Source organism: Thamnophis elegans, chromosome 4 (genome assembly GCF_009769535.1).
Source record: "Thamnophis elegans isolate rThaEle1 chromosome 4, rThaEle1.pri, whole genome shotgun sequence".
In the NCBI taxonomy this organism is placed as follows: domain Eukaryota; kingdom Metazoa; phylum Chordata; class Lepidosauria; order Squamata; family Colubridae; genus Thamnophis; species Thamnophis elegans.
Genome location: NC_045544.1, coordinates 115,970,714 through 115,993,405, shown reverse-complemented (window position 1 = coordinate 115,993,405; position 22,692 = coordinate 115,970,714). Strand labels below are relative to the sequence as shown.

General features: G+C 40.2%; 1 protein-coding gene across 1 annotated transcript; it reads left to right on the top strand.

Moving 5' to 3' along the window:
• The first annotated feature begins 3,228 nt into the window (after positions 1-3,228).
• On the top strand, positions 3,229-21,630 carry GTF3C2 (general transcription factor IIIC subunit 2). Its single transcript, XM_032215908.1, has 19 exons — positions 3,229-3,331; positions 6,447-6,850; positions 7,544-7,913; positions 8,413-8,692; positions 8,886-8,980; positions 10,395-10,472; positions 11,074-11,172; positions 11,522-11,749; positions 12,227-12,338; positions 13,393-13,510; positions 15,703-15,734; positions 16,430-16,559; positions 16,662-16,806; positions 17,087-17,248; positions 18,642-18,729; positions 18,829-18,957; positions 19,940-20,086; positions 20,524-20,628; positions 20,832-21,630. The coding sequence occupies exons 2-19, from the start codon at positions 6,505-6,507 to the stop codon at positions 21,045-21,047; spliced, it is 2,880 nt and encodes a 959-aa protein (XP_032071799.1). The 5' UTR covers positions 3,229-3,331; positions 6,447-6,504; the 3' UTR covers positions 21,048-21,630.
• The last annotated feature ends 1,062 nt before the right edge of the window (positions 21,631-22,692 follow it).

Sequence of the window (22,692 nt, the reverse complement as noted above, 5' to 3'; positions counted from 1 at the left end):
GCCTTTCTGTTTATTCCAACACTCCGTTTAGAACTAGAGGTCCAATCTAGAATTTATTCTAGTAATAATCATTAGATACATTATCTTTCTTTAGCCTTGAGTGTGTTATATATTCAAGTAGACCTGAGACCCAGAACCTTTTTTTTCCTATTAACTAAGGCATTGTGAAATATCTCATCTTCTATACATTTCTTGCAAATGTATAGATCTGTCCCAAATCCCCTTGCACTTATTTGTGTTTCCTTACGTGAGGCAGTTCTGAAATAGCTGAGTTGATGTCAGTGGGTTCCTACATGGTACTAAGCCAAAATATTACTTGTTTGGTTTCAGCTTAAAAACAATGTATGAATGTAACTAGTAAAATTTGTTAAGCGTGATTTTATATTTTAACATCTATGAGCAAGGCAACTTAATTAGCAAACTAAGTTTAAAATCAATTATGGCTTAATGCAATGTGCAAACCAACCAATGTGAGGACAATTGGAAACTGATCTCATAGCAACAGTAACCTGCCTGCATAATATACCTCTGATTCTCCCCCCCCCCCCAGCTAAACTACTAGTCCCTATCATACATAGCATGTTACTTGGTGCCTCATTCTAGCCACCCTAGAGGTACCTGTCATGAAGTGAATCATATTTAAAATATTTCTTACACTTTTGTTAATAGATGTTTGGAGATTAAAGTTTCCAGAATTCCTAAAATATTGCTGTTGGTATTTGAAGGGGGAAAGCAGCTTTAGAGCAAGGTATCAAAAAGCTTGATTTATTTATTTTTATTTATTTTCCCCACTGCTCTCCCTAATGTGGGGAAAATGACACTGGGATATTGTTACAGGTGGAGCAATAATTGTGCAGAAAGAGTTTGGTCATGAAAATGCCCAACAATTATGAATAAAGGAACTGGCCTAACATGGCCTAGCATTCTGACCAGAGGTGGTATTCAGCAGGTTCTGACCAGTTCTGGAGAACCGATAGCAGAAATTTTGAGTAATTTGGAGAACCAGTAAATACCACCTCTGACTGGCCCCATCCCCATCTATTTTCTGCCTCCCGACTCCCAGCTGATTGGGAGGAAATGGGGATTTTTCAGTAACCTTCCCCTGGAGTGGAGAGGGAATGAAGATTTTACAGTATCTTTCCCCTGCCACGCCCACCAAACCACATCAGACCCACCAAGCCGTGCCCACAGACCCGGTAGTGAAAAGTTTTGAATCCCACCACTGATTCTAACCTCTAAATATTATTTATTGCACAACTTGTATCCACCACATTCAATACTCTCTAGGTATACCATTAAAAATCAAAAGCTGCAGACAACAGAAGAAAACAGTTTAAAAGCTGATGCTAATTGTAAAAATTACATTCAACAAAAATACATCCTTTGTGTTTTCCAAAAGATTAAGGGTATGGGGCTTGGTGGGGGAGAGAGAAATATTTGGAGCTTAGGGATCAAGCTATTTTAAAGAATCAGAGGACTCACAGAAAAGGTTCCAGAATTTTCACCCTTCTAATATTTTCCAAGAGATAATCCTCATCTGATATAAGATGAGCAGATGTAATTAAAAGAGGTTTTTAAGGTAATTTAGACCCAAACAAAGAAGTACCAAATAACATCCCTTGTGCTCAACACTCACAAACTCTAGGACCCTGATGTTGAGAATTCTAATGGTGGGAAGAGAGCAGGATGCAGTATAATTTAGTCCAGTGTTTTTCAAATTTGAAAACTTAAAATGTGTGGACTTCATCTTCTAGAATTCTGGCTGGGGAATTCTGGGAATCCACACCACAGTAGGTTCCAAATAGTTTGGCCTCTCTGGAAAACCATATTCTGGCATACCCTATAATTTGACTCATCTTCCAATTTTAGGAATTTCATTAAAGCACCCTGCTTTTCTTTCAGCTTTTAAATTTTACACATTTTTTAGTCCTGCGCAATTTGTTTTCTTGGATATTTTCTCCCTATTTACACAGTAATTTTAATTACATTAGCACCCATTGTTATATGACAACAGTTCTTTTTTCTTGTGTTCTTCATTAGCCTTTTATTATTTTAGCACTGCTAAAATTTGGTATCCCTAGATAGTTACCTATTTGATCTTAGCTTAAGCCACCTCAAACATCTTTAAACATGTTAAAGTAGCTAAGCTTGAAACACACTGGTTTAAATCCCCAGATTTAAATCTAAGGGAGTGATCAATGCCATTTTTGTCAAGATAATTTGCTTCATCCAGGTTTTCAAAAGAGTGAGACAAAATATTCAGACATCCATTCATTAACAATTCATATTTGAAATCCCCCCCCCAAATCTAGTGTAGTCCTTAAGTTACGACCACAATTGAGCCCAAAATGTATGTTGCTAAGTGAAACATTTATTGAATTTGCCCCATTTTACAACTTTTGTTGCCACAGTTAAGTGAATCATTGCATTTAAGTTAGTAACATGGTTAAGTGACTCTGAGTTTCCTATTGATTTTGCTTGTTCAGAAGATCGCAAAAGCTGATCACATGACCCCAGGACACTCCATCATAAATATGAACCAGCTGCCAAGCATTTGAATTTTGATAATGTGACTATGGGGATGCTGCAACAGTCATAGGTGTGAAAAGTGGTCATATAAATCAACACATTTAAAGATTAAGAGAGTTGGAAGGGACCTCAGGTCATCAAGTCCAACTCCCCCTCCTCTCAAGCAGGAGACCCTACACCATTTATGACAAATGGCAGTCTAATCTCTTCTTGAAAGTCTCAAGTGATGAAGCCCCCCCAACTTCCGAAGGCAACTTCTTTTGTTCCATTGGTTGATTGTTCTCACTGTCAGAAAGTTCCTCCTTATTTCTAGGTTGAATCTCTCCTTGGTCAGTTTCCATCCATTATTCTAAATGAACAGTTGGGAAGCTGAAACTTAGACCTTTTGGGCAGGTAAGGAGAAGCAGGGATTCTCTGAAGGAAATCCTGATGCTTGGAAAACCAAAGCCAATAGGAGGAGAGCAAAACAAAGCAGCATCCGCCAACAGATAATGACACCCATCACTAAGAGAGGAGACCGCAACGTCCCACGAATGACTACTGTTACTGTAACCTCTTCTGGGCCCTAGCGCCGTCCAATACTCCGACAGCGGCATTTCCCAGAGTACATCGCGGCGCAAAATTTTTCTCTTGATTCTAGAGTTCAGGCAGGGGGCGGAGACTGACCGTTTTCGTCACCAGCTGAGGGAAAGACCAGGTACCGGAAGTGACGCCAGAACTTCGGGTCATCGCTATTATCCTTGTAGCGTCCGCCATCTTTGCTGCTCCGGCCAGACACCGGTTTCCATGCGGGGAGAACAAGGTGAGGCTCAGCCCGCCTGCATCTGGCAGGCCACCTTTCAAGAGCCTTTCGCTCGTCACTGTGGGGAGGGGTGGCTGCCCACGACGCGGTCCCTTGTGGTCACCGCCGTAAGGGCGTGAAACCGCCGTCAGGGCGTGAAACAAGGGAACAAAGACAGTCCAGAAGACACACTTCCCCTGGAGCCCCCACCCCGCTTCCCGCCTCTTAGTGCGAAAACTCAATTTCCGCCTCTGGAGAAAAAAGAATATCCTCCTTTGGGTGGAGGAAAGATCTGGGTCGAGTCCCGGCTGTGCATTGAACGCTTCTCCGCACTTTGATGATTTAAATTCGTGCTTTTTTCCCCTCTACTACAAGCGGATGGCAGCTCCCCCTCCGTTTTATTCACTTTAAAGCCTTGTAGATTATCCTAATTGAAAGGTCCTCTTATAAAACATCATTAAAGCATTGCAGAAGCCAGAAATCACGGGGGATTAAGCCAATGGCCCAGAGATTTTGAAACTAGCAGAATTGTAAGAATGTTCAGCAAATTTTAGAATACTGTTAAAACGTGGCTTCACATAGATTTTTCAAGCCGAATGAAAAGAAATCAAATGGTGTGGGTTAAGGTTGGTTTTTTTTTAAAAAAAAGCAGCTGCCTCTTTTAACGCAAAAGCAGGGATTTTTAGCAGCAGCCTCAAACTATTAACAAAAGCCGGGCACGTCATTTTGTTTACTACATTTCTGTTTTACTGCACTCAATAGTAAACAGTAACAGAGTGGAAGGGATCTTGGAGGTCATCTAGTTCAACCCTCTGTTCACGCAGGAGATCTGTACTAGGGATTCGAACTGCTGACTTTTCTGAACGACAAGCTTAGTGTCTTAGCCACTGAGCCACCTAGTATGACTCTTGAATTTTTACATGATATAGAGAATAGTTAAAACATCCACAGTGTCTATTTTAAAATGTATAAAATAAAATAAAAACCCTGATCAATCAATAACATACACTCTTCCCAATTTCACTCCTCTTTGCTAGAAGTAGACTCTTAGCTGCTGTCCTCAGGATGGCCAATTGCAACTGAATTATGAAGAGAATTACAAATTTTAAATAATATGTATATTTAATTTCATTATTACTGGATTGTATTGTCCTGGAGTATGCAAAGACTCTGATAAAATAATATAATTAATATTACAGTTATTTCAGCTCATTTTTTATCCATGTTATTCAAGCAGTTAACAATTTATAACAATGCACTGATCAAAACTATTTAAATTATTAGCAGTACTCATTGAAAAACCTGCTCAAAAGTCTTAGCTGTTTACCTGAAAACAGAAACTGACAGCAAGTACAATTCCTACAAAGATGCATTCCATAGCTTTAGAGTAATTCAAGAGAAGACCAAGTAAATCTGATAAAGAACCCCTGAAAGTATGGACATCTTTAAGATACCTCTGCTGTTCTTATAAGGAGATAGATTCACAATTATTTCAAACTGTAGAAAGCAACACTTGAACTTTGCTTTAAAAGCATTTGGCAAGTAGCGCAGTCTTTCATTATGGCATAATATAATACCATATACCTGTATTTGATAACAGTGTGCATTACATTTCTCTTCCAACACCCTGGTTTTCATTGATTTGGAAGGACTGATTTAAATAATCAACTCCAGCCCCTTGCTTAGCACAAGAATCCAAATTAAAGCACCTATGATAAAGGCTAATCAGTTTATGCTTTAGCAGATTCAACTAAACAAAGCTCACTTTTAGTCATTAGTTCCACGGTTAACCTACTTTTATTGTTAGGAACTAACACACACGCACACACACCCAAAAAATCAATGAGAATCTGCCTTCTTATAACTTAACTGTTATTCTATGTCCTGCTTTTGGGATAATATAAAATAATCATCACCTTCTATGCTACATTTGTAGAAAAGCAGTATTATATTCCCTCCCTTGTTTTTCATGGGTAAAGTATGTACGGTAATTCCCCAGGCTTTCTTCCCTACTTTTCTTTTTGCCCTTTTCTGAAACTATTTGAGTTAGCCTAAATGTTTTTTAAGTATAATACCTACAAGTAAATTGGAGTTTTGTTAATGGAGAGTATTGTGGAACTATTAGATACTGAATTTGGGAAATCTATGCTACATTGGGGATTCATTGGTAGCTTTTGTTCATCTACAGTTAAAAATAATTTTCACGAGTATGCTGGGCAACCCATTGTTCTATAGCGGCATTCTATTCATTGGTGAAGAACATTGCATTTGTCCATTTTATTCTATTATTTTCAGTCAATTAACTATCAAATATTTTAATCCTTCCATCTTCTATGAATTATTGTTTAATTGTAGCTATTAAGGCTGTACAGCAGCCTTGTTGTGGAAGGAAAAAAATGATGTAGGTTTTGCAGATATGATACCAACCAAGTGTTGCTTTTTTCTTGAATACATGCTGAGTAAAATCCTTTTGGTGACAGTTTCATCTTTGTCCAACACCTTACAGGAAAAAATGTAACTGATCCATTTTCTGTGTGTTTCAAAATGAATAATTGACCGTTTTATTTACTTTTACTTGATTACACTGAACTTCTCTCATTTAAATCAATGGTTTAGAAGTGTTCCGTTTTCATTACATTATTAGTTTTAACTAATATGATTCTGGGATTATTGACTTTGAGTCTTTTAAAAGTATATAATTATACAAATAATATAGCTACAAAATATGCAGTGCTTTTGCTATGCTGCTTTTAGCCAGAACAATAATCCTGAATTTAATCCTATTTTCTAAAACTCCACACTCTGACACATGCTATAATAAACATAAATCTTTATGAACTCAACACCATAACTATATTTATGGTATTTTAAAATAATAAACACTATTTGTTATTGGAACCACAATTTACCTCTACTGTATGGCTGTCTCAATTTCTATCATAGGGTTTGAAAGTCAGGCTACTTCCATTTCTTTTGTCCTTGTACCAATTGCCAAAATATATTAACAAATTAACAGAGTTGGAAGGGACCTTGCAGGTCATCTAGTCCAACACTTTTTTTAATGTTCACATGAGTAACAAGGATTTCCCTTGTCTGTTTTTTGTTTTCCTTTTTTCATCCTATTTTTTTTTTGCAGGCCAAGTGATGTGCAAGATGAAAAAAGTGGCACCTGTCTGAGGAGCTGTGGTGTCTTCATGGAACCTTGTCTCACACCAAGCTGTGACATGGGAATAGTGAGGGAAGCCATAGACCAACATGATGGAAGTATCAGTCAGACTCTGTGCACAGCATCTTGCTTGAGAAAACCTCACTGGGATGGGCAGAATAATACAGTAGTGGAAGGATTGGCTTCAGCAGATATAGGTTTAAGCAACACAGACCCAGCAGTTGTCTCTGGTGTGGAAACCTGTCTTCAAGAAGAGTGGCCAGAGCAGCAAAGCTCTTGCTACAAGAAAAGATATCTAGAAGACGTGGAAGAACAACTGCTTCCTAAGCAGCTGATGAGAGAAGAAGGAGAGATCAGTCATGTGGAAATGCTTGGTATGTTTTCAGATGCATTTTTGGTTGCCATTGTCTTGGGAAGTGTTATATGACACTCTTAGGTAAATGCAAAATAAAACAACTCATTTTTTTTCCTTTCTGTTTTCTTTCTGCATAGTAAAGAAACCACTTCTTGGTATTGGGAACCTCATTAAATATAAAGTAAGGGTTGACGGGGAATGGGCAAGCCATAGCACCAGCCAATGACATTGAGGACATTAGAGCCTTAATTTCCATTTCACTGAATGGAAATGAATGTACCACATCTCATTTGTCAATGGTTTACATACCTCAGAGCTAGAGGAAATCTAAATAGAAATCTAGTCTGCAAAGAATCAAGAAAGCTTAGATATCTTCCAGTGTCTTCAAACGCGCTTTGGCCCATTAGAATGAAAGAAAGAGTCTGTGGAACTGAGCTCACCAGGCTCTTAAGGTGATTTGGAGACTGCAGAGGCAAAAATTTTGAAGTATGGAATATAGCCAAGGAGTATGTTGGGGTGCAGGATGATCTGGAAGCAGTTGCAGGATTTTGCAGTTGGTCTTCCTGCTTAAGAAATAGAGGATAGTAACAATTAAGTTGTGTTTCAAGCTGGCCCATTGTATCTTCAGCATAGGACGACATCTAAGACTCTTTCTTTCTTTCTTTCTTTCTTTCTTTCTTTCTTTCTTTCTTTCTTTCTTCTTTCCAAGCAGATGAATCATGTCCTTCCCCAGTTCCAGTTTCCACTCTTTCCAAAGAGGTTCCATCAGCTATCCCAGCCATAAAGAAGCATTCCCGTGGGCGGAAACCCCGAAAGAAAGTCTCTGTCCGCAAAGATTCCATTCCCAAGGGACCAAGCGAAGGCCCCGGGCCATCTGAGAATGGCTCCTCTCTTCCTCTTAAAGTGCCAAAGAAGCGAGGACGCAAGTCCAAACAAGAGCTCTTGTTACTGAGGCTAGCTCAAGGACTGGACAATCAGTCGTCAGAGTCCCTTTGTCAACAGAAGTCTCTGTCTAGCAACGAGGACCTTGATTCTCTTGAGACCATGCCTGGTGGACGACCAAAGCGCCGTGCAGCTAAAGCGTAAGTGAGGGAAAGAACCTATCCCTGAATTCTGCTGGGTAAAGTACATGTGTTATACGGTTATTTTAGGGTGGAAATAACTAGCTTGCTTTTCTTTAAAAAACAACCCTGCTGGAACGTATCAGTAGTTATAACAAATTATACTAATTGTAATTAGTATCATAAATGTTAATCAGATTATTATTAAATCCAAATATATAAAACAATGAGAGGGCAATCAGCATTGTAAACCTCCACCGCCTCTATTGTCAAATTCAGCAATAAAATTGTCAACTGAAGAATTTTTCCTCTTTTGGGTACTTATAAGAGGTACTGAATAAGTGACTTTGTTATGCCAAGGAGCTTGATGCCTATGATTCTGACCTACCCACCACTGTTCTTTTGGAGATTTGGCAATTAAGATTATAACTGTTCCTGTCCTTAAGGCATTAGAATGGAGCCGATTCTTAACCACAGCTCAAGTTATGAACTTACGTTCTCTTCCCTTTCTCTTTCCAAGAGCCCTTCTGTACCTACAGGAACTGGCTGAAGAATTGACATCTGCATACCAGGCTCCTCCTTGCAATGAAACCCCAAAGGATACCCCTAGAACTGAGGAGCCCAGTAAGAAACGACGAGGCCGCAAGCCAAAAGAACAGAAGTTGGAAAATGAGGAAGACGTGGACTTTGTCCCCTCGGTAGAAACTTTTCTGCAGGAGGAGGAGGAAGAAGAGCATTATGACCTAGTGATGAATGAGGCTATGAAGTCTGAGAAGGAGTCCAGCTCATGCAAACCAGTGGTAACCCAAACCTGAGATGGCTTCATTGTATTTCTGGGGGGATTGAATATTTCACCTGGTGGTATATTAGAGGGAACACCACCTGAAGAAAAAGCCCTAGTCTTTTGGAATCCGTTGGCTGAGATTCTTGTTGCCAGAAATTGGGAGGATGGGCTTTGGGGCCTCTGTTTTTGACTTCCTTTTTTCCCCATAGAGGTCCAAACCTCAGCGTCGAGAATTTGGTCCCAGTGGCTTGTACAATTCCATGATCGGCCCTATATGGAAGTCTTTCTCCATCACTCACCACGTGTGAGTATTAAACTTTCCTCAGTGATTGGGAGAATTGAGGAAAGGAATGGGTTTGAAGGGAGGAAAGGCAGGTTTCTGCTGCATTCTTTTGTTTCCCGAAAGTTCAGTGCTTCAACTAGTTCTGGTTGGCTGAAGTACAAGTGATTGATTTTTAGTACCTGCTGTCACTGTTTTAAAGAATGGGCTCTCCAGCAATCATCAAACCTTGTAGGTGAAGTCTAAATGAGTGTGGATTGGGCAGTGATAATGAGGCCTCTGGATGTTCAAGCCTAGCTGCCTTGCTAAAAAGAGAACCAGGTTAGTTCATGAAAAAATATTTTGCCTAAGTGATTGAAGAGATGCTACTTCTTTGAGGAAATAAAAATGTTGAGCCAAGTTTGACCAAGGATGGTAATGGTTTAAAAATCTCTTTGAAGGTGAATTTAGTCTGTGATCAAAATTGAACATAGAGTCTAAAGCAGTGGTGGGTTCCGGGCAGTATGGCCTGGTATGGGAATACCGATGGTAGCTGGGAGCAGCGGCCACCGTACCGGAACAGTAGCTCATTTGGCCTATCCGCCCGCCCGCATTCATTACCGCTTTTTGATGCAAACGGGCCAATTGCACCTGCACGCACAGCGTGCAGCGCCTGTGCAACCTGCGCCAAGGAGCTGAGTGTCGCTGGACGGTGGCGTGCGTGCATGCCCAGTGAGGCCGGCCTGCCCCATCACAGCATACCAGTTGTGATGAGATCCGGAACCCACTACTGGTCTATAGTGTATCCTCGTTTAAATGGATATGAAGATAACGAAGGGTCTTGAAGAGAAATCCAAGAAAAAAATCAAGCTAATTCTTTTTAAGATCCAGTCTGGGTCGGTCACCAGGACCAAAATTTAATTCCTTTTAATTTTGACATGTTTTAAAAATCTCAGAAAGAGAAATATGACAATTCAGTTCCTGATTTGTAAGACTGAAGACTTTTATGACAAAGTGCATGTGTGCAAGACAGAGAAATAATAGTTTTGGCTGTGTTGGCTTTGTTTAGGAATGCTTGGAATACTTGGAAGGGACTGGGTTCTGTGAGATCTCTGTTCCTTCAGGGAAGGATGCAACTTCTTGGCACTTTCCTGGATAGATGGGCAAAGATTAGACAATGCCAAATAAATGTTGCAGAGTTGCATTCATGTAGCTATGGCAAAATAAGTTGGAAAGAAATTTCCAAAGTACTCCTATTTTTGAGCATTCAGATTGATGCAAGTTCGAAAGACTCAGTGTATCCAGTATTTATTGAGTGTGCTTTCTTATTTTGCTGTGCCCACTATAGTATTCAATCAAACCACAGACATCTCGGTTGTTGTACTGTTCTGTTGTTATACTGATTCCTGTTATATAAATTGCATTTCTGTGATGCAGTTGTACTTCCTTTGTCCCTTAGACGTGAGCAGAACCATTCCTATTGGGAGTTTCCAGAGTGGATTCCCTCTGCCCAGAAGTGGATTTTTCTCTCAGAGAGGTGAGTGTCCTTCTGACAAAAGAATAAAATGTGACATACCTAGAACCAGATAGATAATTAAAGGGCACATATGCCTATAAATGATAAAGTCTCATTTAAGTTGACACAACTCCCAGTGATTTCTTTCATATGTCCATTTAGATTCTTAGGTATAATACAGAAACGTTTTGTCATTGTCTCCGGGAATATTTGGTTTGACTCTCTTGTCATTTCCTACATTTCCATTCCGAGCTGTAGTCCTGGTAATTCCTTAAGCTTTTAAGAGAGAGGCCACTGGTAGTCATTTTTTCTACTTCAGGGGTGTCAAATTGGCGGCCTGGGGGTGGGTGTGTCACGCACAGGCCATGCCCACCCCAGCTCCGCAAAGAGGAAAAACATCATGAAACATCACGTGACGCCGCGGGTTTGACACCCGTGCTCTACATTAATGCAGCATAGCGTGTAAGATAGCATGGCAAGATCAAGAATATTGCCACCTGAAAGATTCTATGTATCCTCCTTTGCACCCTAGTCTGTTTTCAGGCATTTACATGCTAATGATTTCTTGTAACAAAGTGAACACCAGATGAGCTCCCATTCTGTTCTCTTCCACCTTCCAAAGTGAAGCAGATAAATTCCTTCCAGCTGAGACCAAGTCCCCACTCTTCTCTATCAAGAGGGAAGGTTTGCAAGAAAGCAGTGTCTTCTACCGGATTAACAGGTGTGTGTGCTTGTGCAACTAGTTTTGTCCATGAGGAAAAGCTCATGGGAAATACTACATTTAGGAAATCTCTGGGGAAATGACTGCTAGCGGGCAGTTAAGGGGGGCGAACCTTACTTTGAAGCTCCATAAGATGGATGGGGTACCTGAGAACCTGAGATTTCCCATGCTTACTTTACATCAATACTAAGTCTTTGTTCCATCCTCACTGAAGAATGTTACCATCTCTATATGGTCTGAGCAATATGATGTTTTTTTTCCTTTCCAAACTATCCAATAAAGTTTATGTTAGATGCTGAATGCAAGGTCAGGTATTATGCAGTGGTTCCTTTCTTTTCCTACCTGGCAGATTTAATGCCTTACAACCTCATGATGACCGCTTAGACATGACTTTCTTTGTCGGGGGTCCTGTCTGGGCTTTGGAGTGGTGCCCAACCCCGGAAGGCTCTATGGCATCCCAGTATGTGGCTATCTACTGCAATCCCACTATGAACGGTCAGCATTCTTTGTCACAAATCCATACAGGACCAGCTCTGCTTCAGCTCTGGGAGCTTGGACCTATCCAGGAAGACAAAGGGTGAGTTATAAGCAAACTTTGTGTTTGTTATAAAAACATAGTTTTGTTTCATTCCTATGGAACTCTTGCCTCCTGCATTGTAGCTGAGGATTTGTGGCTGAATTAACTCAGATTCCAACATCTCTAGCAATTAAATTGGGGCACATCATTAGGGAGTTTCCTGAACTAGGGTTTTATGGGCAGAGAACAGCTTTATTAGATACATTGCTTCCTGTAGAGCTGTTTTTCTGTGTCTCAGATATGTTATATTTGCGGTATGAGATAGTACAAGAAGGAGCAAGACACATATAATAAACCAGGAAGAACCAAAATGCAGAAGAATCTACTCTTAATTATCCTTTCAGCCTAATCTTCAAAGGTCCTTGTATCTTCTGCACTGGGAAATATGCAAAAGAATTGTGCATTTACTAGGACATGGGGGAATGGCATGACTCAAAAAGCTTTGAATATTTTTTTCCCCTGCATTCTTTTTCCCAGGTGTGTTACCAAGCCAGGACTTGCATATGCAATTGCCACTGATCATGGTTGTATTTGGGACATGAAATTTTGTCCCAGTGGAGCTTGGGAATCCCCTATCACTCAGCGCAAGGTGAGAATTGGAGCCAAGAGATTGTTTGAGCCAAAGGTTTGCATGGACTTTAGATATTCAGTGTATATGGCAGGGTTAGTGTCTATGACAGGGGGTTCCACCACAAAACCGCGGTAGACAAAAGCACGCTCGACGAAAGCTCGTATGTGACATCATCACAGCGCGACGAAAACATCGCGCTGAGCGGTAAATTTAAAATTAAAGCGAAAACCTTACCCTAACCCCCCCAAATCTAACCCTAAACCTAACCCTTAACCTAACCCTAAACCTAACCCTTAACCTAACGCTAACCCTTAACCTAATGCTAAACCTAACCCTAACGCTTAACGTAACCCTAAACCTAACCCTAACCCTTACCTTTATGTGAATCGGCTTGCTTTAATTTAATTTTAATTTCAATTTAATTAATTTATTTATTTTTCGTCGCGCTGCTGATGACATCAGGTACGCGCTTTCGGCGAGCGCGCTTTTGTCTACCGTGGTTTTAACGGGTCACGATGACAGGGTCATGTGATAGTGTTTTTATCTTCAACATTTTTATTAAGCATTCTCTTTCTGTCAAAGTTATTATCAAATTCACAGATGATACAAAACAGGGTGAGATACAATAGACGTTAACGGGTAATTTCACAGAAAAACAAAAGCAAAGTTCAAAAAGATCTTGATAAATTAAAGAATCAAGCTGAAATTACACTGCAATTTAACAGAGTTTATATTCTTTGCCCAAGAAGTTGAAGGAATGTCACTCAGAAGCAGGATATGACATGTTCTCTATTGTCCAAGCCTGAGGATACAGGTAGTCTTATGTTATATGAAGGAAGCTTTTTGTTGAATGTTACATAAAACATCCTAATGATAGAACCTATTGATGAGGGAATCATTGAAATCCTCTTAGCTGCCTGTCAATCTGTCTGTCAGATGCTTTAAAGTGGAAGCTTGCACTTAAATCACTCTTCAATTCAGTTCTTTCATATTTGTGGCTGGTGGAAATGGAAGCTTTCCAAATGGGACATGAAATATAATTACCTTTCATTTTGGTTTATATCCTGTGCAGCTCCCTCACATGAGTCGGCTGGGACTACTGGCTGTAGCCTTTTCTAGTGGCAAAGTGTTGCTGTACAGCCTTCCCCATGTGGAAGACTTGAATGCCTACCGAAGAACACAGGTAACAGGTAGGAATAGCTAAAAAATGGGAAGAAGACAGGCAGGTATCTGCATTGTTGGATGTTGTCTGTTCAGGTTGTCTCACCCAAACAGGAAAGGAGGGGTACTGTTAGAAAGATCACGTATTCTATAAAACAATGGGAAAAAGAGTTAGCATTAATTATTATGAGAGGCTTTGTCCTACCATAAATTATGAGAGAGATGGTTCTCTGTGGTGCCTTACGAAATATACATGTGCTACGCATAAAGTCTTTATTTTCATACAACTAGCACTCTGCCTAGAGAACTCATTCAAATTTTAGTCCAAGGAAATACAGAGCTAAAACCATTTAAGAAAAGCTACATGCTTTTCTTCAAATGATCATGAGGAGATTTGCAGGCTTTATCTGAAGTGCAACATTATCTGATAATAAATATATCTTTTCACATTTCACATTATCTCAACATGCTAAGTTAAAGTTGTGGGTTTCTAATTATGATTTTGTTCTTTCACAAAATCAGACCTTTTTGTTGAAAGAATCTTTACAGCTTTGTTGAAACAATGTTCTAATTTAGCTTTTGTTCTTCCCGAGAAGATGTATGGTCATTTCTGTTCTTGCGTGCATGCAGTGCAGGGAGCTATATGGGCAACAAAAGCTACTCCATGTCCGGATACATGCATTTTGGGGCCTGGTGCAGGGTGTGCAAGCTGTGTGCTTAGTCAACCATATAAATTAATGGTGCTTGTAATTACATCTGTCTGCAAGAATGATTGATGATCATGAGGACTGGGTGTGCAGCACTGACCTTTTCAAAGATGATAGTGGAAAATTAGTCCCAAGAGAGTCGAGTTTGGACTCTACTCCTTTTCTTCCATTCCTTGGTATCAGATTATGTTGAAAGAAACACACAGTCATTGTGTTTTACTAACCTACTTTTCCATTTGTCCCTGCGATTAGTAAAAATAAATTCTAAAAATGAACCAACTGACTGACATACTCATTTATTAGTAGTAATAAATCAGTACTAATTTATTTGTTTACTATTTTTCATTAAAAAAACAAAACTGGTTTTACAGAATTAAAGTAGAGATTCAGAACAGCAGTGATTTTTAAAAAATCTATACAACTCTATATGAACACCTCCTTATCTGTGGCAAAACACATTGAAACAAACCTTAGCTTTTATTTGAACTCTGGAGGATGCTTGCCTTATAGTGAGGGCACCACAACACAAAGCTCTTGCCCTCTCAGATGCTGCCTATCAACCATGCCCTGGGCATTCCCCCCCCCCTTCCTCAAAATCTCTGCATGACTACATCAGAATAGTATTTTATCAAAATTCTGGGCCAGTACTATTTTGAAGTAGGCTTGAAGTCAAATAGACAATAAGAACAATTATCAGATAATATGTGTAATATGATTCTGTGTGTTCCATTCAGTAATAAAATTGTGGCATTCTGCACCATGGTTCTCCAAAATATTTTAGTAGCAGCCTCATTACTTTTACTGTACTTTAAGCAAATTACCCTCATTGAAAAATCATTTAGTGTACAGCTGGGCCTTCAGTAACAAAACTAGTATATCTTCTAATTAAAAAAACAAGAAAAACCTAAATATTCTTTAAAAATATCAAAACCATATCACTGAACATCCCACAGACACACAAAAATCATGGCCTTGCAAGCCTCGCCTTCAATCAAAGCACACCATCCTTCTGTGCTACAGGTCTTGCCAGTTTTGCTAAAGCCCAGGAATGATTGATTATTTGGAACCAAGCTTTTTCTGTGGAAACTGCCTTATAAACAGTATTAGCTACTCTGTTGGATTAGTTTAATCGAGAGATCTTGTTAATTTACATTGATGCCTTGATAGGTTTATATTTAAGGAACTATTATACTTTTAACTTTGCAAGTCAGAATTTAGGAGGAATAATGGTTCCAAGATTGTGTGTTTCTGTAAGTTGAGTTGTGAGTAGCACTGTCAGCTGTCCCAACTTGGAAAGAAAGGCTCTCGACTCTATCACTAATGAAAGTACACTTTACTAAAGCCAAGTGGTTACAGCATAGCAAAGCTGAATCGTGCCCAAAGCATCTGTTTAACTTTCCCCTTCTCCCCCACCTTTTCCCGTGGATATTTCCCCTTGTCTAATTATATTCAAAGAGAAAATGTAGAATGAGGTATAGGTATTTCTGCTACAATTTGATTGTCCTCTCTTCTAGGTGGACCTTCCCCTCGGCATGTCATCTGCAAGGTATCTTCTATTATTTCCTTGGGGGGGGGGGGTGTCATTTAAAACCAGGGTATATATTGAGTTCCAAGATGGAAGATTCCCATTTGGCAAGGCGATTTTGAAGGCTTCCCAGATCTGAATCCTTTCTCATTACTTATATAAATACTTTAAAAAAGATGCTCTAAAAATAGCTCATTTTCATTCTCCCAGCCCATTCAAGAAGTTAATGTAAGATACTGCTATAAACCACTTTCTGCCTTTTTTGAAATCTAGCAACTTTATTTATCCTGATTGGCAGTGATTCTATAAGACTTCAGATAAGCTAAATAGGGTTTCCCCCCCCCATTACTTGTAACATTGAATATCAGATGTGTGAAATTAGTTATGGAACCTTATGCATCTAGAGTAAGTGATTTAGCAATAGCACTTAGACTTACATACCGCTTCATAGTGCTTTTACAGCCCTCTCCAAGCGGTTTACAGTATCAGCATATTTTCCCCAACAATCTGGTCCTCATTTTACACACCTCGGAAGGATGGAAGGCTGAGTCAACCTTTAGCCGGTGAGATTTGAACTGCTAAACTGCAGCTAGCAATCAGCTGAAGTAGCCTGCAGTACTGCACTCTAACCACTGCGCCACCTGGGCTCTTTACCATGGCTTAGGCTCTTCCATTATTGTCTTTTCTTAATATTAGCACTATCTTGTTCTCTACAGGTCCAGTATGTGGCCACTTTGCAGGTAGGCTCCATTCAGGCTGGGAATTCCTCTGAATGTGGGCAATGTTTCAGCTTGGCCTGGATGCCAACCAAGCCTCATGAGCATTTGGCTGCAGGTTTCTATGATGGTAAGAAAAAAAATCCTTGGAATGGAATAAACCTAGAAAAATTGGGGAAGAATTATATTGGTTCACAAATCTAGCATAATGCCTGTAATCCCATCTCCTCAGGTACAGTGGCTCTCTGGAATCTGCTCACCAAGTCTCTGTTACAAAGAGTATGCCAGCCTGATGGCTCCCTCAAACTGTATCCATTCCGTTGCTTCCTGGCCCATGACCATGCTGTGAGCAACATCCAGTGGTGCAAAGCAAACAGGTGGGAAGGATGTGAAATATCACTGACTGATGAGAACTAGTCTCTCATCCTTTCTGACCATCCTGGGCGTGTTTTTTTCCTTCTCCCATCCCCACAAAATTTATGGATGCAGATTGGACCAGACAACTATCCCATTGTACATGCTGTTTGTTGTTGGGTCACAGTCTTGGGCCAAGGCATTTACTTGGGGTAGTTTGACGGATATTTCTGCCAGGGATCTGGGACTTCTCTGTCAGATGTGTTCTGCCAGTGAGCTCTGGCCTGCCTGTTTTATTCCTAGCAATTTCATGGTGACTACAGGCAATGATCGCAAAATCAAATTTTGGGACTTGCGTCGACTGCATGAACCTATCAACAGTATCAAGCGTTACTTGAGCACAGAGATTGCCTGGCTGCTACCCTACAGTGGGATCACAGTTGCACAAGATAGCTGCTATGCCTCGTGAGTGTGTGTATACCCTGTTATTCTTAAAATAATGGACTAACTGTTAAGTACTCCAATTCCAATTTGCCTTGTTACTAAAGTTGACGTGAATTTGCTTCTGCACAGAGTATCAGAAAAATGGACTTAACACAGTTTGGGTTCCTTGAGGACAGAGAAAGAGTAGAGAAAATTACCAATCAGTTCCTGAAGCCTTTAAAAAGATATGCGAGCAATTTTTAAAAAATCTGCATTAACCAAATCATGTGTCCCACCTCTCTTACTATTTTAAATCAAATCAAGATTCAATAAAGGGTCATGGCTTGTTTAATTCATTGCCATTTTCAGTTCTAAATTACCCTTTGATCCATTTGCAGAACAATCTGAAATATCACCCTGTTTTGCCAAAGGATCAGTCATTGCTGGATCCGGATGACCTGTCCTATCAAACCATCCTGGCTTTCTCTCAACCAGACCCTGAGTCTTTCTCATCCTAACTTCTTGCAGTTCTTTTTCTCTTGACTATTTGAATAATAACATCCCACTCTATGTATATTTCACTTAGAAGAAAATTAAATGCTTCATTTTGGAACTGATTTATATGACATTGGCCTTGATTTCTTGGTACATACAGATGTTTGCCATGTTTACTGTAGAACCTGGCACATTCTTAGGAAATATGACAACTTACTGACTTTCAGATCTTCTCTGATATGGTAAATAGCTGCTCTGTTCTCACAAAATGTGATTTCCCCAGAAAAGGTGACTTGAAAAATCTTCCAACTCAACATCCACTACTCTAATGTCTAGAGTACACTGTAGCTTGTAACACTTTGTTATTTTTCCATATGCCAACTTGATTTGGGCTCATAACTTGGAAACTATGAGGGCCTTGGGCCATTTGCTAAATAATGCAGAATAGATTTACCTATCACAGTAGCAATTCACCTGGTCCTTTAAACTATTTTGGGACACATCTTAAATGTCAAGGTCTAAGTTAAATTATATATCATGCATTTATTAATTGTGGCAGGAAAGATTCTGAGCAGCGGACCAGTAACCAGGAGATGAGACTGTGATGGATTTTCAAATATTAAGTATCTGAAATTGAGATTCTAGACGTTCAGATCTCTCAACTGACCAGGATTCGTTTACAAGAAATGTTCTAAGTAGCAATAGAGGAAGCAGCGAATCCAGAGAACTGGACAAACACAATTTTTCCACTTTGCCAATCGTATTTCTCATTTAGGAATCTTACATTGCAGATCAATTGGTAGTATTGTTTCCTAAAATGCTGCATGACCGTCTGTGCCAATGTTGATGCTGCTCTTTATTGCAAGTGTCAGAGTTGTGCTACATTAACTTGGAAATATATCCCGGTGTCATGCATTTTTCTTACATTTCTACATTGCAGGTACGGATTAGGTGGTATCCACTATTTGGATGCTGGCTATCGTGACTTTCGAGCCTATTTTGTGCTCCCTCGCAAAGGCACCGTATGGGTAAGTTATACATCCCCAAGTAAAGGAGGAGGGGCTAGCGTATGACCTATCCCAAGGGCATTGAAAGGTGGAAATGAGGCTCATGATTCTATTTTGCAGAGCATCTCTGGATCTGACTGGCTGAACACAGTGGCTGCTGGTGATATCGCAGGGGAATTGGTGGCTGCAGTGATGCCTGATCTCTCAATCAACCCACAAAATGTCAAGCGGCCATCAGACCGTCGATTTGTAGGTTTTGCTGGGAAGGCTATGGGAGGGCCACAAGCTTCATCTCCAACCAAACAGGGTAGAAAACAAGAATCGAGCCCTCTGTCAACTCTTTGGACAGATCTGAGTGGAGAAAAGGGAAGCTTATTGATGCATTAACTGTAGCCAGTTGTGCAAAGGGAGGAATGTCTTCCAGGAGACATTCCAGCACATTGTTTGGGTGGAAGCATATTCTCTTATTGAAAAGGAGAAAGAAAAACAGAAATGTCTTGGTTAGTATTAATAGTGTGGGTATTTAGTTTCCTGAAAGGGACACGATGGCTCAGTGGCTAAGACGCTGAGCTTGTCGATCAGAAAGGTCAGCAGTTCAGTGGTTTGAATCCCTAGCGTCGCTTAACGGAGTGAGCTCGCATTACTTGTCCCAGCTTCTGCCAACCTAGCAGTTCGAAAGCATGTAAAAATGCAAGTAGAAAAATAGTCATGTCAGCCACATGATCACAGAGACGTCTTCGGACAACTCTGGCTCTTTGGCTTTGAAACAGAGATGAGCACTGCCCCCCTAGAGTCAGGAATGACTAGCGCATATGTTCAAGGGGAACCTTTACCTTACCTTAGTTTCCTGAGAAAATTAAGGGCACATAATTTGGGGATGTGAAGAAGTTCGGTTCTGTACTCCAAATCACAAATATTAGAGTTGTATGGCCTTTGAGACACGGGAAAACAAATTAATGCATATGAATGAGGCCAAAAAAAACCCCATCAACCCTTCCCTGAATTTAATGACAATGAGAACTTCAGTCACAGTAGCAAAGAGGTTTCTGAAAGTTTGGGTCAGATCAATTCCTTCAGCTGTTCAGTATCTAGGTTTAAGCTTTGTATCGCTGCTTCTTAATCGTCATTGCACTTGTCCTCTGTGTTAAACCATTGACTGGAATGCAACATTTCTTATCTCCGAGGCCATTGTCTTCTTATCCTTAACACTTATTTCCCTTTGTACCTTCAGCTCATCTGCAAAGCAGTTGTACAGCCAAATGACCCACTTAACAAGATCGCAACAGAGGCAACAGCCTATGAGAAGCCACAGGCAGTGGGCAAAACATGCAGTGAATCGGTGGCCCAGAATGTCATTCTCTTCCAGGATGCTGATTTGGTGAGGGCTTGGAAATAGCAGAATTCTGGTTCTAGAAGAATAGCAATTACAACCTTGGAACACGGGCGCCCATTTCAGCTTCATAAATATTCCAGGCAGGACCCTTTATCTATCAGACCAAAGATAGCTATTGATGTGGATCTGGCACTGAATATATTGTATGCTAACAAAGGCAGCAGAAACTGTGGTTATAATGATTCTACTCTCCTCCCTGTACTAACGTCAAGATGCAGGGTTCCCACTCCCAATTTCTATGTAGCGTTGAATGTATCAGGCCCACCCATTCTGTGGTGTGTTTCAGAGTGATAAGGCTCCATCCCAAGCCAATCAATCACTAGTTGACAACTGTAATCAAAAAAGCCTTAATGAATGATGCGCTTCATTTTCTTGATCTACCCAGGCCTGCTATTAATTCTTATTTTCCCTGTCTTTCGTAGACATCTTTCAAGAGCCTCTTTAGGCAGAAGCCCCTGAAACGCATGCCAAAAGAATTAAAAGAAGGAGCTGTCCTGGGCCAGATGCAGCTCGAGACTGTACATAAGGTAAACATAAAAGGAAAAAAGTCTGTACAACTCGAGAGGAAAGAAAAACAAATGCTACTTCACAGTATCTCTTCCTTTGTGTCAAACTGTGGTTCCCCCATCCTCCCTGAAGCTTCATGGATTTGTGAGGGAGATATATCTGGATGGAGATGGGTGGGTGAATGATAATGTCATCATCATCCTTCTGTTTCCTCTCTTGGCAGGTACGCTTCAGCCCAAACCTTGACAGCCATAGTTGGATAGCGTCTGGTGGTCAGTCTGGCCTTGTGCGACTTCACTGTGTTCAGGCATTGCTTTTCCCCCGCAGCCACAAGCTTCTCCTTGACTGTCAGGCCCATTTTAATTCCATGTTTGATTCAGAGAGACAATTTGACTGCCCCACAACCATCTCATCTGAGGTGCACAGTGCTGTCAGCTGAATATCACCCAGGGCAGCTCAATTTGGGGCATCAGCATACATGGCTGACACATTGAAGGCCTTTTGTGAGAATCCTGGAATTATCAGAATACACAGAACACAACCAAACATGAAAAGAAAGAGGATGTTGACTGTATTGAAACAGATAAGCTGAAGAGAATGACAAAGACAAGAGTTTGGCCAGATGAATGGCACATACTGGAGCTTCTAACAGCACTGGAAGTCAACTCCTGTTGTGGGAGAAAAGGCAGTGACGAGGAATAGTCCATCCTGCTGTATCTCTGCCATGTGGTAATACTTCTTTGAGCTCTCCTGAGATTCTCTTGCATGGCACAAAGTTCAGAAGGAAAGAGGGATTTGATCTCCCTCTAGCTAGTTTGGTGGAATAGTATCTCATATTCTTCCTGCATAGATCTGGAGATTCTCCTGAAACCTAGATCTGCTCTGATTTTAAAGCATCAACAAGACCTTATTGCCCCATTGCTCATCTTGCTTCTCGCAGTCTTGTTGGTGACAATAATTTTGCTCATATTGAGCCATTTTGTTGTCTTGACCATTATTAAAATGTGTTTTGATTTGTAAAAGTGCTTTCTTTCTTTGGAAAGGGCTTCAGATGCCCCTTTCCTCCCTTGGTGATAAATAAGGAAGTAAGCCTAAGGAGTCCTTGGTGCTCTCTGAGCTTGGGTTGCTTGCTTGCAGATGTTTCATTACCTAACTAGGTAACATAAGTGCGATTGATAAGCCTATGTGCATCTTTGTCTTCAAAATAAGTTAAGAGTAGTGCATTTGAGTTACTCTCTTAGGAATCTGTTTTAATTTTAAAGAGTAAATTTGTACCATTTCCTTTATCGTGGTAAATTGCACGTTTGTAGTGTATTGTTTCAAAGGAGATCTTGGACAAGACTCAATCCATGTCCTAATCTGTCTTCCATGACAAATGCTACTCACATTCCTCCATCAGCTGTCAACACCAAGGATTTCTTTCAAACAACAAAGCAGGTATTCATAGATTGTATAGAGACTCTCCAACTAGGCTGCAACTTTTAGTGGTCTCCCATAATTTTCACTCTTGTGGAAAACTGAGTAAAAAGACTATTTGATCTCCTGAGTATTTAATAAAATTGATCTCTTTCCCCTACCACCACTAAATTCTGGAAAATCTCATCTTTGCCAACTCACTTGATATGGATCTTCTCACTCTGCTTTACCATCTTACCTGTTATAGTTCTAGTATCAAACAAGCTGTTAACTCTAGCTAGCATAAAGAGACAAGTCAGCAATAGAATGCGTTCACACAAGCTGTTTTAAGACCTTTGAGTCAAAACCTCAGCTCTTAAGGATTTGTTTGACCATCCCCTTTCCTTCAACCCCCTGCTTGCACTCTAGAACAATTTGTTCTAGATCTCTACAACCGACATGCTTTTTCCAAGCCCCAGTAAACTAGCCTGGTGTGGTTGAGCAGGTTACTTTATTGGAATCGCAGATATTTTCAGCATTGAATTAAAATAGTTAAAATACCATCTGGATACACTGTAAAAAACACTGTACAGTAAAAATATACATACACTACACAAACATACACAACACAAAATAATAGACTCAAATTGTGAATGCAAAAATGATGGACTGAGCATATGGTGGTAGTA

Coding starts and splice junctions, on each gene's coding strand:
- GTF3C2 (XM_032215908.1), top strand. CDS start 6,505: ATGGAACCTTGTCTCACACCAAGCTGTGACATGGGAATAGTGAGGGAA. Junction 16,560..16,661: donor GGCTGCAGGTTTCTATGATG/GTAAGAAAAAAA, acceptor CCATCTCCTCAG/GTACAGTGGCTCTCTGGAAT. Junction 20,087..20,523: donor TCTTCCAGGATGCTGATTTG/GTGAGGGCTTGG, acceptor TGTCTTTCGTAG/ACATCTTTCAAGAGCCTCTT.